The sequence below is a fragment of the Prunus mume genome, linkage group LG4 (assembly GCF_029339155.1).
Source record: "Prunus mume cultivar Tortuosa linkage group LG4, ASM2933915v1, whole genome shotgun sequence".
Lineage (NCBI taxonomy): Eukaryota > Viridiplantae > Streptophyta > Magnoliopsida > Rosales > Rosaceae > Prunus > Prunus mume.
In genome coordinates, this window is record NC_142701.1 from 18330771 (window position 1) to 18351911 (window position 21141).

General features: G+C 38.6%; 6 protein-coding genes and 1 pseudogene across 12 annotated transcripts; 2 read left to right on the forward strand and 5 right to left on the reverse strand.

Moving 5' to 3' along the window:
* Positions 1–209: 209 nt before the first annotated feature.
* On the reverse strand, positions 210–2885 carry LOC103330175 (2-methylene-furan-3-one reductase-like; annotated as a pseudogene). The gene is made up of 5 exons (XR_016126405.1): positions 2530–2885; positions 1941–2062; positions 1214–1490; positions 924–1074; positions 210–766 (listed from the first exon to the last, which is right to left on the reverse strand). The product of XR_016126405.1 is annotated as a 2-methylene-furan-3-one reductase-like (transcript).
* A 984-nt stretch (positions 2886–3869) lies between these two features.
* Positions 3870–6052, reverse strand: LOC103329869 (2-methylene-furan-3-one reductase-like). Its single transcript, XM_008232392.3, has 4 exons — positions 5615–6052; positions 4897–5220; positions 4631–4790; positions 3870–4469 (listed from the first exon to the last, which is right to left on the reverse strand). The coding sequence occupies exons 1-4, from the start codon at positions 5831–5833 to the stop codon at positions 4201–4203; spliced, it is 972 nt and encodes a 323-aa protein (XP_008230614.2). The 5' UTR covers positions 5834–6052; the 3' UTR covers positions 3870–4200.
* Positions 6053–6667: 615 nt separating this feature from the next.
* LOC103329872 (CASP-like protein 4A1) lies at positions 6668–8744 on the reverse strand. Its single transcript, XM_008232394.3, has 3 exons — positions 8119–8744; positions 7739–7874; positions 6668–7041 (listed from the first exon to the last, which is right to left on the reverse strand). The coding sequence occupies exons 1-3, from the start codon at positions 8742–8744 to the stop codon at positions 6847–6849; spliced, it is 957 nt and encodes a 318-aa protein (XP_008230616.1). The 3' UTR covers positions 6668–6846.
* LOC103329871 (protein farnesyltransferase subunit beta-like) lies at positions 8605–13022 on the reverse strand. Of its 2 annotated transcripts, XR_016126402.1 has the most exons (15): positions 12707–13015; positions 12493–12579; positions 12277–12382; positions 12089–12124; positions 11806–11888; positions 11650–11703; positions 11386–11437; positions 11165–11229; positions 10888–10944; positions 10420–10492; positions 10216–10302; positions 9976–10138; positions 9707–9810; positions 9116–9517; positions 8605–8763 (listed from the first exon to the last, which is right to left on the reverse strand). XR_016126402.1 is itself a non-coding variant. In XM_008232393.3 (14 exons), exons 1-14 carry the CDS (start codon positions 12829–12831, stop codon positions 9281–9283), a joined length of 1329 nt encoding a protein of 442 aa, XP_008230615.2. In that variant the 5' UTR covers positions 12832–13022; the 3' UTR covers positions 8977–9280. The 2 variants fall into 2 exon arrangements, 1 of the variants encoding a protein (XP_008230615.2); XM_008232393.3 differs by lacking the exon at positions 8605–8763 and having other exon boundaries at positions 8977–9517; positions 12707–13022.
* Positions 13023–13700: 678 nt separating this feature from the next.
* On the forward strand, positions 13701–16917 carry FDH (formate dehydrogenase). Its single transcript, XM_008232395.3, has 6 exons — positions 13701–14207; positions 14488–14659; positions 14824–15364; positions 15859–15983; positions 16359–16471; positions 16573–16917. The coding sequence occupies exons 1-6, from the start codon at positions 14115–14117 to the stop codon at positions 16684–16686; spliced, it is 1158 nt and encodes a 385-aa protein (XP_008230617.1). The 5' UTR covers positions 13701–14114; the 3' UTR covers positions 16687–16917.
* Positions 16918–17152: 235 nt separating this feature from the next.
* Positions 17153–19111, forward strand: LOC103329874 (uncharacterized protein At4g28440-like). Of its 5 annotated transcripts, XR_016126404.1 has the most exons (4): positions 17153–17290; positions 17915–18149; positions 18524–18807; positions 18905–19111. XR_016126404.1 is itself a non-coding variant. In XM_089051256.1 (3 exons), exons 2-3 carry the CDS (start codon positions 17927–17929, stop codon positions 18754–18756), a joined length of 456 nt encoding a protein of 151 aa, XP_088907382.1. In that variant the 5' UTR covers positions 17153–17290; positions 17915–17926; the 3' UTR covers positions 18757–18898. The 5 variants fall into 5 exon arrangements, 4 of the variants coding, with proteins under 4 accessions (XP_088907382.1, XP_088907383.1, XP_008230619.1 ...); XM_089051256.1 differs by lacking the exon at positions 18905–19111 and having other exon boundaries at positions 18524–18898; XM_089051257.1 differs by lacking the exon at positions 18905–19111 and having other exon boundaries at positions 17156–17290; positions 17910–18149; positions 18524–18898.
* Positions 19112–19358: 247 nt separating this feature from the next.
* Positions 19359–20731, reverse strand: PDE329 (calcium homeostasis regulator). The gene is given in 4 exon segments (XM_008232398.3): positions 19359–19862; positions 20005–20169; positions 20284–20423; positions 20426–20731. Coding segments are annotated over 4 exon segments (894 nt in total). The 5' UTR covers positions 20694–20731; the 3' UTR covers positions 19359–19541.
* Between the last annotated feature and the right edge of the window lie 410 nt (positions 20732–21141).

Here is a 21141-nt window from a genome sequence, read left to right on the forward strand (position 1 = left end):
ACTTTCAATATGGTCGAAGGTTGTGGACCCACCCGCGGCGGGGTCGGAAACATTTATATAAGATAATTGTTATGTTATCAAACATAATATAATCTTTTGATGGATTGCCTTTATCTGTATCCATATTGGAATATCTCTGTGTGTAACTGGTAAACTTGTACAACAACCAAAAAACAAAAACAAAAACAAAACATAAAAACAAAACAAAAGAAGGGAAGAAGAAGAAAAAAACTGGCAAAACAATAAAAAGGTCAAGAGGAACCACCTTAGCCAAGGTGTTTTCAATCCTTATTACGTTGCAGCAAAACAAGCAACGAAAAACAAGCAACAAGTAACGAAAAACAAAGCAAGTAGCATGAAAAACAAGTAACTAAACTCCAACTTATGTTTCTCACATTCCCTTCTTCATATTTTATTTTATTTATGAGGATCTCATATATATTTACATGTGTGTGCGCACATGCTCGCTTGCCAAACTCAACTCTGTATCTCATGGGGATGGGATGGGATACACAACCACCTTTCCCATAGCTCTGCTCTAGCTTCAATATAGGCAAATGCTTCAAGGGTCTTTGAAAAGGGACATGGGCCATTGGGATCAATCACCACGCCTTCACCTTCCCACTCTCCAAGTAAGGGTTGAGTTTCTCCAAGATAGACCCAGAAAAAGTCAGCGTAAACATGAAGGCTGGTGGTGTTATTGGATCTACCACTGCCACAACCTTCCCCCTCTCTTTCACCTCCTTCATTGCCCTATCCGACTGCCCTGTTTTGTTCATTTCCAAACCATGAAAATAGATAAACCATAAATTAATTAATAAAATGAAGAATGAATTATATCCATATTGAAGTGTTTTGTTTTGATATATCAGCAGAGAAAGGAACAGCAATGAAGAAATTATGAAGAATGTTCAAATATTTACCAACTGCATCATAGACTACATCAAAATTTTCAGGCAGGTCTTCGAAGTTGTCCTTCGTATAATCAATGGCAAGATCAGCACCCAAGCTCCTCAACCAATCCAGTTTTTTAGTGCTTGTGGTAGCTGCCACTCTGGAAGCACCAAAAACATGCTTTGCTAGACATCAAGTATTTGATAATTAGTCATACTTAATTAGAGCAAGCAAGATTATTGAAGCCTAAATTAATGGAATATATGCCCTTCTTGACCAATTCCATATTATATTAGAAATAAAAGTATTGACTACATACCTGAATAACATGGGTTCCTACACCCCCAGTACCTCCTAAAACAAGAATGGATTTACCAGCTGAAATTTCAGCTCGTTCGAGCCCTTCATAGGCGGTCTCAATAGCCACAGGGAGGCTAGCAGCCTCAGCAAAACTCAGATTTTCGGGTTTCACAGCCAACAATGTTTCTTCCACAGTCGTGTACTCTGCTAACGACCCAATTTTCTTTAGGTTTATTAGACCTTGCTAGTCCTATATACTTCATCCCCGCCTTAAATTTCCTTGCTTGGCTTCCAAGCTTCACCACAACACCAGCAACATCATACTCTGGAACTGTCTGCAAAATAAATATTCAAAAAAAGACAAAGAAAGTTACAAATACAGCCATTAAAGAAATGGAAAAGAGAAACTGAGAGGCAGCAAGCTCACAGGTAGAGCACTGTCAGTGTCCTTGAAATACCCAAGAAGCCTCATGTGATCAATGGGGTTAAGTGCTGCAGCAGCCACCTTGATGAGCACCTGGTCTTCCTCTACTTGAGGAAGAGGCATGTTTGGATCAAGTTTCAACATATCTGCCGGTTTTCCGTACTCCATGTAAACCCAAGCCTTGTTTACAGAGGGAAGGTTTGCTTCGGCAAGCCATATTGTGTACAAGAAAGAAACTATATGTTCTTTCTATTTGCGATGGAAAGAGGGACGGAAAACTGGGTATTCATTTAAAAGTTCGAAGTTTGCCGAAGACCCAAACTTTTTTGGGTTCACCAAAGCATTCTCATTGAGATCCCCATATACTTCATCCCCCACCTTAAACTTCGTCACTTGGCTTCCCACCTTCACCACCACACCAGCAACATCATACCCAGGAACCGTCTGCAAAACAAATTGATTTAATAAAAAAGAATTCTAGCTACGTTCTTTGTCACTTGCTTGCCCAGCTGGATTACTAGTAACACTAAGCATGCTAATTGAAAAGACACTGGAACATGCAATGGAAACATATCAAGGTAACAGAAGTTCCTTCCAGATCAACTAGATGAAATTGAATTTGATTCTTCAAAGCAGCTTCCTTTTTCTCAAGTATTTTGATTTCCACAAAATTGACCAAAAACATGATCACTTGTATCAAAAAGAAAAAAAGAGAGGCAATTATACAGTAAAATGGATCCAACAACACCAGGCCATCTTTTCAAACAAACAAACAAAATGGATCAACCAACAAACAAAAAAGAAAAAGAAAAACCTATAAAATCCTAAGGATTAACATTATTTTTAAACCCCCAATTCCAAATACAAACACATGCATTAAAAGAGAATGAAAGAGAAAGAGGCTCTCACACATGTGGAGTAGAGTCGATCTCCTTGAAATACCCAAGCATCCTCTTGAAATCAATTGGGTTAAGAGATGCAGCGACCACTTTGATGAGCACCTGGTCTTCCTTTATTTCAGGCACAGCAACATTGGGATCAAATTTCAAAACATCTGCAGACTGTCCATATTCTGAGTACACCCAAGCCTTGTTTACAGAGGGTATGGAATCACTTAAAGCTGCAGCCATCGATGATTGTTGCACAGAAAAACCAAACTTTCAGGGAAATTGAGGGGATTTCTTCTTGTAAGCAAATGAGTGAGATGAGTAGACCCACTGAGCCTCGGATGGGAGGGAGGAGACCTTGACAGCGTGCCGTTTAGAAAGAAAAAGAAAGAAACTCGAAATAAGGGTTTTTCGCAGCTATGGTCCCTCAATTATACCCGTAATTGCATTTGGGTCACTAAACTCAATTATTATTACTGAGTCTCTTAACTATGTGTTTCGTTGCACCGTTAGTCCCTACCGTCAAGTCTCTCTAACGGAAGAGACTAATGGTGCAACACAACACTTAATTGAGTGACTTCTATAACTATTTTTTGGAGTTAAGTGATCAAAATGTAACTCCGAGTATAGTTGAGGAATCATTGCTACAAATAATCCTAATTGAAAAATCACATTTGCCCATCAATAATTGGATAGATTTTGCTATGTCATCACTTTAAACATAAAAAACTAACGGACTTGACAGAAGGACAGCTGGTGCAATGAAACACATAGTTGAGTGACCTCTGCAACTAATAATTGAGTTCAGTGACCCAAATGCAATTACTGGTATAGTTGAGAGACCATAGCTGTGAAAAATCCCTCGAAATAATGAATTTAGATACTTTATCACTTGTGGTTCATCTTTTTTTATTATATTAGTATTATCATTATCATTAGTATTTATAAGGAGATTCTCTAATAAGTATTTTATGTTAAGAATTGGTCACATATTTCTATTTTTGGCCGTTGAATTGCATTCATTAGATGTGTTGGTACTTGATAGTCTCTTAGATGTAATCTAATGACCGAAATTAGAACTATATAACAAATCCTTAACTTAAATACTCATTGGAGAATCTCCCAGTATTTAGTGAGATAGGATTGTAACACGGCAGAGACAAGCCAGTCAACCTCTTTTAAATATACAACATGGATCCTAGCTATACAATATAGTTAGACTCTCCTGTCGATCCAAGTGAATGGAGAATTCTCCAATAAATATTTTATGTTAAAGATTGATTACATATTTCTAATCTCAATATAATATATGTTGCATATTAAATTTACTAACACATCTAATAAATGCAATTCAACAGCCAAAATAGGAAATACGTAACAAATCATTAACTAAGGAATTATCCTTTTTACGAAAGTAAATCTTTGTAAACTAGGCTAGAGAATAGCAAGTTACAAATCCTGTCATAGAACAGAACAATGCACTTCGAAAAAAGTTTAATTTCTTCTTTTTCTTACTTTCCACAAGTCAGCCCATATACATATGCAAAACTCCCAACTTCATATTATAATATATATATATAAGCATCTCACATCCCCATTACTACAACACTAGGTTTACACAACCCGCAGATTAGATATACATAACCCACAAACTGACTGATTGCCTGCCTGCCTGCACAATCTCTTCCATCTTTCTTATGGGATGGGATGCACAACCACCTTCCCTGTAGCCCTGGAGGTTTCAAGGTAAGCAAATGCTTCAACAGTCTTGGAAAAGGGATATGGGCTTGTGGGATCAAGCACCGGCTTCACCTTCCCACTCTCCAAGTATGGCTTCAGCTTCTCCAATATAGTCCCAGTTGAAGTCAGTATAAATATGAAGGCCGCTGCTGCTACTGGACCTGGTACTATTGTCACTACCTTCCCTCCTTCTTTCACTGCCTTCACTGCCCTGTCAGACTCCCCTGTTTTTTTTTTTTTTCCAAAAACATCATATAATAATATCAGTCTTTGATTCATTCCTGGTAAATAAATAAACTAATAGATTCCCCTGTTGGTAGGTGCATGCCATATATGGATTACATAATGTATAGAATTGTTGAGAAACCAGAATGAAGAATCTTACCAACTGTATCATATACCACATCAAATTTCTCAGGCAGTTCTTCATACTTCTCCTTGGTGTAGTCGACAGCCAAATCAGCACCCAAGCTTCTCAACAGCTCCAGTTTTCTAGTGCTTGCAGTTGCTGCTACTTTTGAAGCACCAAAAACATGCTTTGCTAGCTGCCCAAATTAGTGGAAATGTTTGCACTTCTTAACTAATTCCATGTAAAGATTGAGTTATATAAAGCATGAGGACATTTTGGAAAAAGAAATCAAACTACTTTACCTGAATAACATGCGTTCCCACTCCCCCAGCGCCTCCTAAAACAAGAATGGATTTACCAGCAGAAAATTCAGTTCGTTCAAGCCCTTCATAGGCAGTCTCAATAGCCAGGGGAAGGCTAGCAGCTTCAACAAAACTCAGATTTTGGGGTTTGAGAGCCAAAACTCTTTCTGCTGCAGCAGTGTACTCTGCCAAAGACCCAAACCTTGTTGGGTTCTCCAAAGCTTTCTCATTGAGATCCCCATATACTTCATCCCCCACCTTAAACTTCGTTACTTGGCTTCCCACCTTCGCCACCACACCAGCAACATCATACCCGGGAACCGTCTGCAAAACAAATTGATTCCAGCTGATTACTAGGAATATAAACATGCTAATGGGAACATGCAATAGAAACATAACAAGGTGACAAAACTTCCTTCATGATCAACTAGATGAAATTTATTCTGATTCTTCAAAGCATCTACCTTCCCCCCCCCCCCCTTAAGTATTTAGATTTGCAAAAAATTTGTTACTTGTATCAAAAAAGAAGAAAGGCCAATTATACAGCAAAATGGATCCAACAACAGCAGGCCATATTTTCAGACTGGACTGCCAAACAATTAAAAAGGAAAAAAAAATAAAAACTTATAAATTCCTAAAAATAAACATTATTTTCAAAACCCCAATCAAAATACAAGCAAATGCATTAAAAGAAAATGAAAGAGAAAGAGGCTCTCACAGGTAGAGAAGAGTCAGTGGCCTTAAAATACCCAAACATCCTCTTGTAATCAACTGGGTTAAGAGCTGCAGCAACCACTTTGATGAGCACCTGGTCTTCCTTTATTTCAGGAACAGGAACATTGGGATCAAGTTTCAAAACATCTGCAGCCTTTCCATATTCTGAGTACACCCAAGCCTTGTTTACAGAGGGTATGGAATCAGTTGAAACTGCAGCCATTGATGACTAAAATGCACAGAAAAACCAAACTTTGAGGGGAATTGAAGGGTTTTCTTCTTGTAAGCAAATTAGTGATATGAGTAAACACACTCAGATAGCTCTTGGACTTTAATACAACCATGTCATCATGGGAGGGAGGACCTATGAGCCTTTGACATCGTGTCGTTTTGTTGATGAAAGAGAAGGACGTGGAAGCTGGATATTTACATACGTGGCCATAGAAAGAAGAACGGAGAAAAAACACTTGAAATTATGCATCGGGATGCATTACTGCTTGAGAACAACGCTTCTTGGTTTTTCTTATGGTTCACACGGACAGTAAGAAAAATAAGAAGGAAAGAAAAGAAAAACCAGTACTTTTTAAGTTTGCCCTTTGGAGTATGGTTAGCAGAAAAATGGGTGCAAAAAAAAGGGAGCTTCTACAATGAGGAGTTAAAGTGAGGAGACCGATCGATTGTTAAAATATTTAAAATATTTAAGTCCCATGATTTCTTTACATTTGTTGATGGTGAGATTTGACCTCCTCAAATAACCTCTTCACTTTAAGCGCTCATTATAGCCTTTCCAAAAAAAAACAGACCCATCTAAAATTTGCAATTGTACTTGGTTGATGTGTAAATATCCAGCCCAATTGTCAGCATATATCATCTCTCTCATTGTCCATACATACACATGCCCATATGTTCCATTCTGCGAGTCTTGCAGAACCAGCCCATTGGCAACTCCATTTTTCTTTTTGGATCCAACATTGCCAGGATAGATTGGGTTAACTGTGATCCTCTCTCTTTCCCATTATGCAGGTATCTGTTAGGAGTTACTGTTATAAGTTAACAATTACGCAACTCTTAATAATCTTAAATTGTCCAAAAACACATTGTGCCAAATCATCCGTGAATCATGACGCAGATGCAACATAAAAGTTCTCTACATAATTTGCAACATTTCTTAAAAATTAAGTGACTTTTTAACTGTCCATCTAATCTAACTCAGTAAATCTGTAACTATATGAAGAACTAGATGGATTTCAGGGTACAAAGTTTGTAACCAGAGATGAGGGAGCTGGAGGCAAAGGCAAGAAAGGCAAGGAAGGACAATGCTACAGCCGCACGAGCCATATCTGGGAACTTGTCTTTGCCCCAATTCGACTCCCAGTCGTCAGCCCGAATTGCAGCGGATGAAGATGCCGATATCAAAAGGTATGTCAAAATCTGCCATGCCAAATTCCACATTAAGTTATATATAATATAGCATACAACAGGTAATCAGAATGCAGAATTCCACCTCTGTTCTAGGAAAAACCTGTCTGCCAAGTTTCACAAGTGTGACAAATCCATCTGAAATGTTTTTTTTTTTTGGGGTTTCCAAATATGGTGTAATTAAGCTGTTAATTCCAATATGTTTGCTATAAGATGAGGTAAATTTTCTACCAATGGATACAGTTTTAAACAGAGAAAGCAAAAGTTGAATCATTACTGTGGAAAAAGCCAGAAAAAAAGGTGCTCAAAAGGTAGTGAAAGAAAAAGTCAAGAACCAACTGATCCAAATTTATCTGATGATGCGATTCCGTGTGGGACAATGGCCAATATGTGAATAATAAAAATCATGAATCATCAACAACAAACCAACAACAAAAAGGAAAAAAAGTATAGTAAACCAATAAGTAAATGACCATCCAAGTGCTGAAGGACCACCTTCATAGGCTGTGGTCCCCATAATTATAAGAAAAATGCCGAGAGAGAGAGAGAGAGAGAGAGAGAGAGCAAACACTTCCTGTAGCATAAAATAATCAAAGACGAGGAGCCGGGGGAGGGCGTGTGCATGGGGCTACGTTAGGTGGGATAATTAATTAATGTAAGAGCCTCTTGTTTATACATACACAAATAGTCAAAGACTTATGAGACTTGCCTGATCCATCAAGAAATCAAAGTAATGGCGGAGATGAAGCTGCATTACATGTTTTCCGCTGGTGAAGAAATAGGTTAAATCATAGGTTTGCAGCCCTGAATACACAAATCCTATCACATTCACTGCCAAGCAGTACCTACAAATTCACAATTCCAATTAATAATCTCCTTATAATCCCCCAAACCCACATACCATTTTTGCCCAAAAACAAAAAAGAAACTAAATAATTCAACAAAATGACTCTAAAATTGTGTAGTTCAAAGCTTTGTTTATGTTGCAACAAGTCATCAGACAGAAACTGACTGAGCATAAAAACCAGAGTAAAAAAGTAAGCAACACTTTTGTCGTGAAACAGAGGGAGGGGCTGACAATTGACAGACCTGAATTCCTTGTACCGATAGTAGGAATCTAAAGCCCAACCCTGGTTCTTGTCAGCCGCCATAACCGAGAAAGAGATCAAGCAGAACACAAACCCAGAAATCCTAAATCCAAGCAAAGCCCTCCTCACCATGTTCTCCCTCCTCGACCTGTTCAATATCGATAAGTTGGCTCTCAAAATTCGCATCTTTACACCACCCACATTAGTACCAGTAGCAGTAGCACCACCACTTTCTTCTTGAACCTCTGCGAGCCCAGAAAACCCAACTTGTGGTTTGGGATCCACGACCTTGGGCTTGACCTTGAAAGACTGGGCCGGCACGGCCGGTGGCGATGCCGGCTTGGTGTCTGAAGGTGTGACTCTGAACTCATGAGTGTGGTAGGCTTGATGGGTTGAGTGTGTCGTTAGAGAATCGGATGGTGGAGATGGGGACTGGAACAGAGGAGGTGAATAAGACTTGATAGTGGGTGGTGTTTCTGAGATGCTATTTCTTTTCTTTTCTTCTTCTTCTTCTTTGTCTTGGGGTGCTGGTTGGTTTTCTGTCTTCATATTCTGAGTCTGAGATTGAGACGGAGAGGAAGTTGAAGAACGGGTTTCTTCTGCATCCATAACTTGACAGTTTTCCATTTCTTCAAGACTTCAATTCCTGTAAATAAAAAGGAGATTTGACTTTGAGAGCCTCCTAAAGTTAAACTAAAAGTTACTTGTTACTTCCACATTCCCCAAACTTGTTCATGTTGCTTTCAGAGTTGGTGTCAATTGGACCACCACCACACACGCAGTCAAGCGCTAAAACTGGTAGCCAAAGGTTCTGGGCGGTGTGTGGTGGGGGGAATAAAACAAAAACAAGTAAATTCCATTTGAGCAGTAAATTTGTTTTCTTTTTCTTTTCCCCTTTTTTTTTTTTGGACATAAATGAGTACAGATTATTTATACAAGTATCAAAACAACACTGAATAATCTTACAACAGCATCATGCACTAACTACTACATACTACCTCTGGCTGGTCCTCAACTTCTCCTATGGCCAAATCAGTCACTTCATTGACTGCTAGCCTCCGCAGTCTTGAAATACCAATGACTGATCAAATTTAATATTTATGTATCAAAGACTGCGCATAATTATTTATGTTATCAGAAGACCACCGAGGAGAATGTTTTGCTCAGTCTCTTGTAAAGAATACCCGGGCTTCATGGTACTGTTCTAAGACAACATTGAAGAGGGGATGTATTGGTTCCAACAAATTAGAATAGGAACCCATTAATGCTCTAGGCAACACTGGAGAGTCTTCTTCATCCGACCACATATGTTGGCATACAGAGAGACCACTCAGACAATAGCATGTGTGGTAGAAATCCCTAGATAGCCCAGGTTTGTCTTTCATCCCACCCTTCTCCTCCTGCATCGACCAGATCAAAATTAAAACATTAACCCCTGGGAAGCAAGAAATCTGTAAATTGAGATGCAATATTAAGTTAATGCGCAAACTAATGCGGATGCAATATTAAGCTAATGAGCAATCCATTCGAAAACCAATCCAATCAAGCATCCAGTTATCACAGAATGGAGCTATATTCGAAAACCACACCTGTGAGCATAAAAGTATGTATTGCTGCAATGCCAGGCTGTGAAAAAGTGGCTCCATTTCTATAGGCCTCTTGACAAAATTATAACCGATATCATTGAAATTCACTGCACAGGGAGCATTCATCCATTCATACAAGAACAAAAAGATTATAAGATAACTGCACAACACATAAAACTATAACACAAAATAGAAAACACGGGTATAAAAAAGCAAATGAATCGGTAAATAATAGATAGCCAAAAACCTTAAACTTGTCTAAGTCAACCTACCTTCCTGCCTAGAATGGCAAGCATCATCAACATGAGATGAAGTGCCTTCAAAACCTTCCCCCACTTCAGATATACTAGATGTACAGTGTCCTCCAGCGTCCGGGAGCACGAGTTGTTCATCAATAATTGAACGCACTCTTTGTAATAATGGAAAAACACCTCCCTGGTCAATTAATATAAATAATTCAACTATGACTCAAAAGGATCCCCAAGAAAATAAAGAAAAAGGCAGAGAATTACCTGCCAAAAGGAGTAGCAACCATCAACCAATTTATTAGTCCTCCCCTGAAATCCACACTCCTTCCCTTGTCGAAATACCAACCAATCCTAATACAATAGCCAACTACTCAAACAGAAGAATAAAAGGCTTCTAGAAGAATACTGATCCAATTTGAATATTTATGATCATCTGCATCTACACAAAATAGTGCGAAGTTTTCTTACAATTAGTCTGGGCAAGTCCAAACGATTGATCTGATTGATTAGAATCATTGTAGCCACCCCACAAAAGGTGTACCTGAAGAAAAAAAATTGTCTGATCTATGAAAGGCCAAATGTCCATGACATGCACCCATGTATGTTGAGAGGTGAGTGGATGGGAAATGGAAAAGGAAGCCAGAATATATTACCCTAAAATTTCACATAATCTGAGAAAGTAATATACAATCTTCAGAATAGGTACATGGTAAAGGACATAAAAATAGGCAGACAGACAATTTAACATGTGCGTGGATGGAATAGGAAACCTAAAAGTTCACAGAGATTTTTGCTGGTACATCTGAAATCGCATTACTCAATAGTATAAAAAACTAATACTCAAACTCATGATTCCACTTCATCCACATAACCAGGAAAAGAGGCTATTGATGTTGACATTTATCATATTTAAACATTTATGAGTCTGAAAATTACCCGCCATGAGCTTCAGAACCAGGTTCCCCAGAAATGCCACCTTCATAAGTCTGGCAACTGCAAAGGGAAAAATTTTAATTTATCCAATATATAATGCCATTCATATCAACAAGGCAAGCTTCAGTCAATGACTCAATCAAATGAAGCCAACAGGAAGAACATTACTAAAGAACATCAAAGACAAAAAATATATATATATATAATGCAAAAATAACTAGGTACGTTAAAGTGTGAACTGAGCTAAATTTCCAATTAAATTAAAGATTAGGTAAGAAACCTTAAGATGAAACTTCCAACATTATGAACCAGTTCATCATCCAAAATGTTCAAAATACTCGCTACCTGCAAGAATGAGTAAAAACGTCATCATGAAAAATACAAAACCATATTGTAAACGAAGAACAGAACTATAATGCATTAAAAAGGATGTGCACACTAAGAATCTGCACCAATGTCTTTGTGTGTGTATTAGAGATATGGAGGGAGAGAGAGACTAACAGAAATCGCAGTGTAGCAAGCCCGGACATCAATTTCTCCACCATCATGCATCCTAAGGAAAAGTAATTAGTGCTGGTAAAAGCAATATCAAGGTTACTGAAATTTTCATTGCACAAATATATGCCCTCGTGCAAGTAAATAAGCACCAAAAAATTATTTGCAAATTTTGCAAATTACAGTTCCAAGTGAAGTATACATTTAGGAAATTTTAGTCATAATCTAATGTCAAAATAGAAAACCACACAGATTAATGTGATATCTAACCTGAAGCCACCGCTTGGATGTTTCATTTGCTGCAGAAACTTGTATAGTTCACCTCTGAAAAGAAATAATGATGTCAAATCACTTCCAAAAAGCTTGGAAATGCACTGTTGTAAAAGAAGTTTTATTTATTTATTTGAAGGAGCCTAAACTGACCACCTGTTAATTGATGAGAGAGCTTGATCACCACCGACAGTTATGAGTGCATTGATTGCAGCATAAGTTGTTGCCAGATGTGGCAGCTGAGAAAACATTGAACACGTAAACTATTGTAAGCAAAAGACTGCATGATATAGTAGAACGGACAAGTAATTCTGTATAATTCTAGCTCTTGAAATGGAAGCAACCAAGAAATTTAAGGTTGGAAGTAGCAGTTCTCGTCAAGCTATTACAAATAACACCAACAGAGTTCAACAAAGTTATAGTGAGAGCATTTACTTGCCTGTCCAGGTCCGCCGCCATATCCACCACTTGGGTCCTGGAAGCAAAAGAAAGCTCCATGAGAACTTAAACTTACCATTCCATGCCAACACAAAAAGATGGCAAACTAAAGCACCGGCCTTTCAATTATGTTCCATTTAAGCAATGTGAGATTGTCAACACAACTGCCAATCGGTTATATTCACATACCTGGCAACGGCTAAGGAAGTCAATGGTGTTATGTTCCAGTTCGTCATCAACAGACTCCCCTAGTAAAGCCAAAGAATGCAGAATCCAATAGCACAGCCAAGGCCGACTGAAAACAAATGTACATGTCATAAAATGAAAACTTCAATGAAAACGAGCCTTAAAATTCAGCTCAGAATCACCAGGAGAGAGAGAGAGAGAGAGAGAGAGAGAGTATACCTGGCATCCAAAGTGCAGAATGAGGGATGGAGTTGTCTGAGGCCTCTCGTTAAGTATTCTATGTGATTATCACGCTGAAGTTCGATCCTTTAAAATCAACACCCAAACAAAACACCATTTAAATTTCTAGAACCAACCCCAAAAAAAAAAAAAAAAAAAATTGTTTCTAAACCCTAGGATTGATTGAGAGTGAAAAGTTTGGAGCTTCTATTACATTACGGATTGGGCGTTGGGGGGAAGGTTGCCAAAGAGATCGTATATCCGAAAGACCTGACTCTCCACCTTCCATTGATCGTGCTGAGTCACTGTTGCAACCGGAAGCTCCATCTCCATCTCCATCGCCTCCCTGACCCTCCACAGAAATTCAGCGTCTTGCAGTTCGAGTTCACTTCACACTAATTCCACACACTCACACAAAAAAACCCAAGTTTAATTTGGGCTTAGTTTGTTAAAGTTGTGAAGTTTGGCGCCTGAAAACTGAGCCCAAGTATATAGTGGGCTGTCACAAGTTCAGATTATTGGTACATCCCACAACACAGTTGAGAACAGCTAATGGTGTCTCTGTCGGTGCCGCCTCAATGCCACCTCAACCTCCACAAGATAAGATAAAGGCAACTAGAGTAATTCCCATGTGGTCCAATAGAGGATGCATCTGCCACGTAAGAGAAGATTGTGATATCATGATTGTGATTGTGATTGTGATTGTGATTAGCTTGTTGATTGCTATCAATTTCGAATTCCCCAGTTAACAATTCAAGTTCAAGTACAAGTTGGAAACTTGAGATGAGTGAATTATTAGTCACTTCACCTCCCCCAGTTGCGTATCCGTGTCGGGTAAGTGAACGAGTGCCTCCGGGTTTTTGGTTGGGAATTTATTGACCAAATCCATATGTACCTCCAAACAGCTTTCATCAAAAGTCACTGAAAAAACACAGAGCCAATCGACAAATTGAAATTAAATTAAAGCTACCCGCATATGTGAGTTATGTAAGTTAGTTAAGATCGCGAGTTCTGGCTATTTAAGTTCGAATTTCCCCCCACAATTTAGATTAATTTAACTTACTTCCACTAAGAAATTTGTAGATAGAGCTCACTCCTCTTAAGAACCATATGTCTTATGCATATAGGTGAGTACATAAAAAATTAGCGAGCGAAAAAAGAAGCGTGGGAAGTTGCATTATTTCATCTCTCTAAGTAAAAAATGCAACAAGACTTGCTCTTTTTCTGAGACACAAATACTGCCCAGCACGGTAGAAAGGGCCATCTTTTGGGTTCGGACATTTGCCAAAAGGAAAAACAGAGTGTTTTCCGACAAGCACACTGTACACGTGCGTAGCATGCATAGGAAAACATGAGGTTCACGATGCGAAAAGACCAAAGTCTATAAGGGAAGAACAAATAAAAATAAGGAGCGTTTCGTCGTCCCCACCAGATAACAAAGAGAAGTTTGAGTGAGAGACTCAGATTAGTTTGCTTTGCTTATTATAAATAAATGGGAAGAGGGCTTTGAGTTGCAGACAGCACAGAGGCTTCTCTACTTGTCTTCAGACTTTATATCACTTTAATTTCTGATTTCTTCTGAGGCTTTGGTGACCAATTTTAGCAGGAAATTCATAAGGAACATGGCGATGAAGGGTGTGATTGCATCTGCCGTTCGAACTCTTGCTTCATCAGGGAGCTCAGCATCATCAACCACCTTTACCAGGCACCTCCATGTAAGCAATTTTTATAATTTCAAATAATTATTCCAGCAATTAATTGTAATAATTGAGCTTAATTCTGTAAGTGTTGATCAGGATATGCTACCTAATTATAAGCCCCATCTTACAAGCTGCTTCCTTTTCACTCCAATTTTTTTAATGAGAAAAAATCCGGTTGATCACCTTTAAATAAACTATTCTTGGCCTGGTGTTTTTTTGTTTAATTTAAATAAATAAATAAATATATATATATATTATATTTTGGGTCCTATTGATTTGCTTTCACTATGATCAGGCATCTGCTGGAAGCAAAAAGATTGTTGGGGTGTTTTACAAGGCCAATGAATATGCAGAACTGAACCCCAATTTTCTGGGTTGTGAGGAGAGAGCGCTGGGCATAAGGGACTGGCTGGAATCACAAGGCCACAAGTATATTGTCACTGATGACAAAGAGGGACCAGATTGTGGTTAGTGCATATAAATCTAGTACCTTTTTTTGTATACTAAAAAAATTATGATAAGCTTGTCCTGGTAGCATGTTCGTGGCCTTGAAATTTGCCTAAGCTTGTTCTTGAAGTTGTTCATACTTCAAACTAATGACAAATTTCGTCTCTTGCTGCATTATATGCAGAACTTGAGAAACACATTCCAGATCTCCATGTTCTCATATCAACCCCCTTCCATCCTGCCTATGTCACTGCTGAAAGGATCAAAAAGGCCAAGAATTTGCAATTGCTTCTCACGGCCGGAATTGGTTCTGATCATATTGATCTGAAGGCTGCTGCTGCTGCTGGATTAACAGTTGCAGAGGTCACAGGAAGCAATGTGGTTTCGGTTGCAGAAGACGAGCTCATGAGAGTCCTCATTCTTGTGCGGAATTTCGTGCCCGGGTACACTCAGATTGTTAATGGGGAGTGGAAAGTTGCAGGTATTGCCCACAGAGCTTATGATCTGGAAGGAAAGACAGTGGGGACTGTTGGCGCTGGACGTATTGGCAAGCTTTTGCTCCAAAGGTTGAAACCTTTCAACTGTCATCTCCTCTATCATGACCGGTTCAAGATTGACCCAGAATTGGAGCAACAGATAGGGGCTAAGTTTGAGGAGGATCTGGATGCAATGCTTCCAAAATGTGATGTTATTGTTATCAACACACCCCTTACTGAGAAAACAAGGTAATAAGTCAAGGCTAATCTTCTGGCTCTTCTTTTTCTTTGTTTTATTCTTATTTCTTTATTTCCTGATAGAGACCAGACTAATCTTCTGACTTTATTACTATAATTGTGTTTAGTAGCTATCTATGGCTAACAAGCTGATAAGATCAATACTTGTGTGTTATGGACTTATGCCAAGACTAATCTTCTGACTTTATTTTTAAAATTTAAGATTTTCTGATTAAAGAGACCAATCTTCAGATATTAATATCAAATTGTGTTTAGCACCTCATCTGCTGCTAACAAACTGATAGGATGAATACAACCATGTACAATCTTCTCTTTTTCCCCTGCTTCCTTGAGGGATGCATGTACAGTGAATGTGTTCTAATTTAATAGAATTTTGATATTTGTGATTCAGAGGGATGTTTGAAAAGATAGAATTGCACACTGTAATACTATTCAAAGCATTGAGATGTGAATTAAACTTATTGGATACTGATCTTTTGACTCAGAGGACTGTTTGACAAAGAAAGAATTGCGAAGTGTAAGAAGGGAGTCCTGATCGTTAACAATGCTCGAGGAGCAATCATGGACACACAGGCAGTTGTTGACGCTTCCTCCAGTGGACATATTGCAGGTAACTCATAATCAGGTCCAAATTATTGAATTTTTAAGAATGGAGAAAACTGTTTGCAGTTCATAATTCTAATGTTCCTCTACCATTTTTCTGGTAGATTATATTTAAAAGAATATGTGATGTTTATAGAAATTTCCTTATCTGAACCACTTAAGAAGACAGCATGAAAGAACATATTCTTCTAATTCTCATGACTCCAATTTGACTTCAAATTCTCATTCCTTTGTTTGTGAATGAAAAAACAGGTCTGTCATGAGATGCATAAGAAGAATGTATAGATTATCTAAAAGGTTACTTAACGGAAGAAAAAAGGTCCATGTCAATGCACTCTTTCGACTTTGGCTAATTATTTAATTTGCTTCTATGATTTGCCAGGTTACAGCGGCGATGTTTGGAATCCACAACCAGCTCCGAAAGACCATCCATGGCGTTACATGCCAAACCATGCTATGACCCCTCATATATCTGGTACCACAATTGATGGACAGGTACATTTAGCTTTTAATCATGTTCTCCTCTACGCTTGTGGTTTCACTTCATTTGTTCCCCTTCCTTCCCACAACTCAAACTGATGATGGAATTTGTGCAGATACGTTATGCTGCCGGTGTTAAGGACATGCTTGACAGGTACTTCAAGGGAGAAGACTTTCCTGCACAAAACTACATTGTTAAGGACGGTAAAATAGCAAGCCAGTATCAGTAATAAATTCGGTGCTTGTGATAAAGTCGGCTAGTTCGTGTTCTCTTGCAGACACTAACTATGTGAGCTCCTCCTAAATAATGTAGCCGAAACTGAGAGCTTTTTATAGGGTCTGTGCACCCAATGTTTTTCTTTTTTTCCTTTTTCTGTTGTAGTTTCCTCCTTCTTGTGAGTGTATGCTGCCTGGATGGACAGTTTCCCTTTCAATAAGAACTTGTTAGCTATTGGTACTTATCTTTTTACACTTTTATCCATTCCTATTTCATCTCAAAATTAATTAATGAAAATAAATTAAAGTGTAATTTTGTTTATTCATAACACAAAAAGGAAATAAGAAAAATGGAAAAGTCAATCTGGACGTGACCACTAGTTTTGAAGATGTGTACGGATAAGATTAGTTCATAAAAATGTGGAAGATCAAACGGCCATTCGTCCAGTAAGCTTTCGTTTCAAAAGGCGATTTCGACGGTCACCAAATACCACCACCACATACCATCTCACTAGTGTAAAAACAACACAAAGAAAAAAAGAGCCAAAACCAAAACTAAATTCACCTCTCTCTCTCTCTTTCGATCTGCAATTTGTTCTCTCTCTCTCTCTCTAAACGGTAAATTTCAAGACTCAATCCTTTCTGCATTTGCTTCTTAATTTTCATTCAATCCTCTTTTGTTTACCTGGAAACGGCTGAAAGTACAAGGAAGGTAAAGAACATTTCTTATTCAGGATTCTGAGTTGTTGTTTCAAGGATCAGATATTGTCTTTCAGAAGAAAAGAAAAAGTTATTAGCTTTCCTTTTTTAGCTTCTCAATTTTATTAGTTTCTGCTGTGTTCATCATCATTCATCACGGTCTGCATTCTAAATGACAGTGTGACAAATGTTATAATTTGAAAATAAAAGAAACAAAGATAGTTGTTACATTGCATCTGTATTTAAATTGCGACTGCTTGAATTCGTTGCGATTACCGGGTTCATTTTGTTTTCTTAAGTTTTATGAAAGTTTCTCGTGGCAAATGTGGCTAACTTGAAGTACTAGATTCATGACGTTTTATTTGTATTGTTAGAGTATCTTTTGAGGTTTGTTTGATACTGTTTTGTCCATCAATGTACAATTGCATTTGGGAAAGCAGTTGGCATTTGTATCAAAATGGTACATCTCATTTTGAATTTTGCATTTTGAGTGCGATCTGGGAAGACAGTTGTTGATGTGTTTCTCTGTGTTGGGTAGCTTAGAGCTTGTTAGAAATGGAGGAAACAAAACCAGTAAAGAGGAAACCCGTTTTCAAAAAGGTTGATCAGCTGAAACCAGACACCAAGGGACACACCCTGGTTGTAAAGGTTGTTAGTTCGAAGATGGTATTGCAGAAGGCCAGACCTGACGGGATCCAAGTTCGTCAGATGAGGATTGCTGAATGCTTGGTTGGTGATGAAACCGGAACCATCATTTTTACTGCCAGAAATGACCAAGGTAGTGCTTTTATTAGCCATTGATTGATTTTCCACGGTTTGCTTTTTTCTGTTACATTATTATCATGCATCATGCATCATGCATGCATAAATTTCTACACAAGTCTTCTTTCCAAGTTACTTGCTTGTTAATTAATTCTTCTCTTTTTCCTTCATTTTAATGTTCTACCTCACAACTCATGTTTACTTGCTTAAACTCAAACAAACAACTGTTGTTTGTTTTACTCCTTTTGTACCAAGAATTGCAGTAGTTATTCCGAGGGGAGTCCTTGAGAAACAATAGTGCTGAATAAATTGTTGATACTTGGTTGCAAGAGATATAAGATGAGTTTTTATCCTACACTGTTCAAGTGTCTTGAACTTTCTTATGGACAGTTGATTTGATGACGACTGGCGCTACAGTGATTCTGCGTAATGCAAAAATAGACATGTTCAAGGGTTCTATGAGACTTGCTGTGGACAAGTGGGGTCGAGTTGAAGTAACCGAACCAGCTAGCTTCGATGTTAAGGAAGAGAACAACTTGTCGCTGGTAGAATATGAACTGATTGATGTTAATGAACTGGCTAATGCTGGTGCTCGTGAAGTGGTTAGTGTTGTCGAAAAGTGACCTTCCCTAGTGCATACACATCCCTGCAATTCTTGGATCATTCTTCAATCAGTTAAGATACGGATTTTTGGTTAATGTGGTGGCACATTGATATGTAGTTTTTCTTGGTCCGTGCAATTGATGCCTAAGAAGATTTTTTGTTTAGCAGACATCTTGAAGCTGTTTCTATCGGAGTCTAGTCGTACAAGGGGAGGCCGCTGGTTTTACCATCTTTACTCTGGCCTGCTGCACAGCTGGTAACTCCAGTCAAATAGTGTAAAAGGAACTTGCTTGGTTTTTTAAATTTGTGTTACCCTATGAACTGTTACTGTTATGAGATATCATATGGTTATATGCGAGTGGAGTTTCTGCCCTATGTTTTTATTGTTGTAGTAATTTCTCTTCTATCCCCACTTGTCCACCTTATTTTTCAAAGTATGGTGTTGTTTGGACGGTTAATCCTCAATTAATAAGTTGGAAGCTATATGTCATTTCTTTTCTCGGCTTGGAATCAAAGCAGAGGGCCTAAGAGAAAGGTTCTCTAGTTCAGTTGATTCGCAAAATTCATGCACTCCGGTTCAAAATTCGAAACAAAATCAGTAAATCCTCGAGCAAGGGAGAACTGATAAAAAAGAGAACTCTTTGTTGTATCTCATTAGCATAATCTGTTACCACCAAAGTACCAATCAAGCTTGCTAGATACATGCATAGCACAAGTTCTCGGTATAGTTTTCCAGTTTGTGCTGTTCTCCTGTGAATTTCTCATTCATGAATTTTCTTACAAGTGAGGACAAGAACTTCTACTATCAATTATCTCTATTTTGTTGAAGGAATTGGAGGTCCTTCATTTGCATTGTAACAGCTTCTTTTGATAGGGGCTTCGGCTCTCGAACACTGCCTTCATCACTGCCTTCAGCTACTTTCTGTGCCTTGTCCTTGACAATCCGTTGTATCTCAGACTGCTCAACGGATGGATAAACAGCCTTAAGCATGACATTTAGAAGTCTCTCGTCTTCTTCTTCTATAGGGTCCTTCCCAAAGCAGCAGAGGTAGATCCCTTCAAGAGCCTTCTCGATTCGAATCTCCAATGGGATAATTGGGGTAGCAGCCTTTAGTTTTGCCCTTCTCTGCATTTTCATACATCAGTTTCACTTAGAACCCTGAATAAAAACTTCAAGCCAAGCCACACATGTTTAGCAGCATCAAGCATACATCTTCAATTTTACACTTGAACAGGAAGATACTTGAGAGGGTAAACAACCAACCAACCTCTTTTGCCTCGTTGATCAAGGAAATGAAATTCTGCTCTTCAAACTCGATATCATTCGAAACCCGCAGCCTCGCCGCCCCTTCTAAAATCTCCTCAGATTTCAGAAGACCAGCACCAATGGCTGCTACCCAGCAGCATAGTAGAACATACAGAGGATCCCCTGCCTACCCAAAAAAATATATTCCAACTCAAATATCATATTTTAATAGAATTTTATACACACACAAAACCACAAAATTAAAGATAAGCATTTGATTAGAGTGAACAAAAATCAATACCCGCCCACGTCGATCTTGAAATTCATAAAAAGCTCGAGAATCAGTAGTTGAACACTTCTTCCCCACCCGCCTTCGAAACTCTGCAAAATCAATAATGTCTCCACCAAGGCCACCTTCATCGCTCAGAATTCTTGCTATTACCCAACAACAGGGAGAGAGCCAATGACCTTGCTGGCGAAGCTGGAGATGGAGTTTGGATTATCCATGTAAGCTTTAACAGAGAAGAACCCATTTGAGTTTGGCACTTTGGACCTGTTGGGTCTCGTGGTGTCTCCATAAATTTGACCGAGGTATAGCAGAGAAGGTGAAGTGGGTTTGCAGGTAGAGTTGCAGAGATGGCTTGTGGCGGTGAAGCTTTGGGGGTTGAAGTTGGCTTTGAGAGAAGGCGAAGTGGATGACACAACCACCATGGCTGTGTGTTTGCAGAAATGGAAGTTAATCCCGTTGGTCACTGACTGGCCTCTCATTTATATACGTTATCTTATCCGCAATTTGAATGTGGCCCAATCAAATATATGGGCCAGGCCCACGGAAAGGCACATCCTTTTTCATGTCGAAGCCCATAGATTTATAGACCCTAACAGCACCGTTTTGAGTTCCGCTTGCAACGAAACGAGCCCTATAGTCAAATTTAAAATTAAATATTAAGGAAAAAAACATTCTACTTCTCACAAAAGGCTTATTCTTTTTTTACAAAGGAAATTGGTTAAAGAGTATTTACCTTTGCATTCGAAATCTTAGCTTCGATTCTCCATTTTCACAATATCTATTGTATCAAGGAAGAAAAGAGGCCCATACTTGTTTCATGTCGAATATGGCCGCCATTCAGAAAAACGGGTTGGGACCAAGCAAAGGCCC

What these genes read in the sequence shown, in the direction of transcription:
- LOC103329869 (XM_008232392.3), bottom strand. Translation starts at nt 5,833, where the DNA reads ATGGCTGCAGTTTCAACTGATTCCATACCCTCTGTAAACAAGGCTTGG. An exon ending in TGGGAACGCATGTTATTCAG is followed by an intron (nt 4,791 to 4,896) that starts GTAAAGTAGTTT and finishes TAATTTGGGCAG; the next exon opens with CTAGCAAAGCATGTTTTTGG. An exon ending in TGTGGTATATGATACAGTTG is followed by an intron (nt 4,470 to 4,630) that starts GTAAGATTCTTC and finishes AAAAAAAAACAG; the next exon opens with GGGAGTCTGACAGGGCAGTG.
- LOC103329872 (XM_008232394.3), bottom strand. Translation starts at nt 8,744, where the DNA reads ATGGAAAACTGTCAAGTTATGGATGCAGAAGAAACCCGTTCTTCAACT. An exon ending in TATCGGTACAAGGAATTCAG is followed by an intron (nt 7,875 to 8,118) that starts GTCTGTCAATTG and finishes GTGAATTTGTAG; the next exon opens with GTACTGCTTGGCAGTGAATG. An exon ending in TTGATTTCTTGATGGATCAG is followed by an intron (nt 7,042 to 7,738) that starts GCAAGTCTCATA and finishes TTGGCATGGCAG; the next exon opens with ATTTTGACATACCTTTTGAT.
- LOC103329871 (XM_008232393.3), bottom strand. Translation starts at nt 12,831, where the DNA reads ATGGAGATGGAGATGGAGCTTCCGGTTGCAACAGTGACTCAGCACGAT. An exon ending in CATCCAAGCGGTGGCTTCAG is followed by an intron (nt 11,438 to 11,649) that starts GTTAGATATCAC and finishes ACTTTTCCTTAG; the next exon opens with GATGCATGATGGTGGAGAAA. An exon ending in ACATACTTTTATGCTCACAG is followed by an intron (nt 9,518 to 9,706) that starts GTGTGGTTTTCG and finishes TGGTCGATGCAG; the next exon opens with GAGGAGAAGGGTGGGATGAA.
- FDH (XM_008232395.3), top strand. Translation starts at nt 14,115, where the DNA reads ATGGCGATGAAGGGTGTGATTGCATCTGCCGTTCGAACTCTTGCTTCA. An exon ending in CCCCTTACTGAGAAAACAAG is followed by an intron (nt 15,365 to 15,858) that starts GTAATAAGTCAA and finishes CTTTTGACTCAG; the next exon opens with AGGACTGTTTGACAAAGAAA. An exon ending in CTCCAGTGGACATATTGCAG is followed by an intron (nt 15,984 to 16,358) that starts GTAACTCATAAT and finishes ATGATTTGCCAG; the next exon opens with GTTACAGCGGCGATGTTTGG.
- LOC103329874 (XM_089051256.1), top strand. Translation starts at nt 17,927, where the DNA reads ATGGAGGAAACAAAACCAGTAAAGAGGAAACCCGTTTTCAAAAAGGTT. An exon ending in TACTGCCAGAAATGACCAAG is followed by an intron (nt 18,150 to 18,523) that starts GTAGTGCTTTTA and finishes TCTTATGGACAG; the next exon opens with TTGATTTGATGACGACTGGC.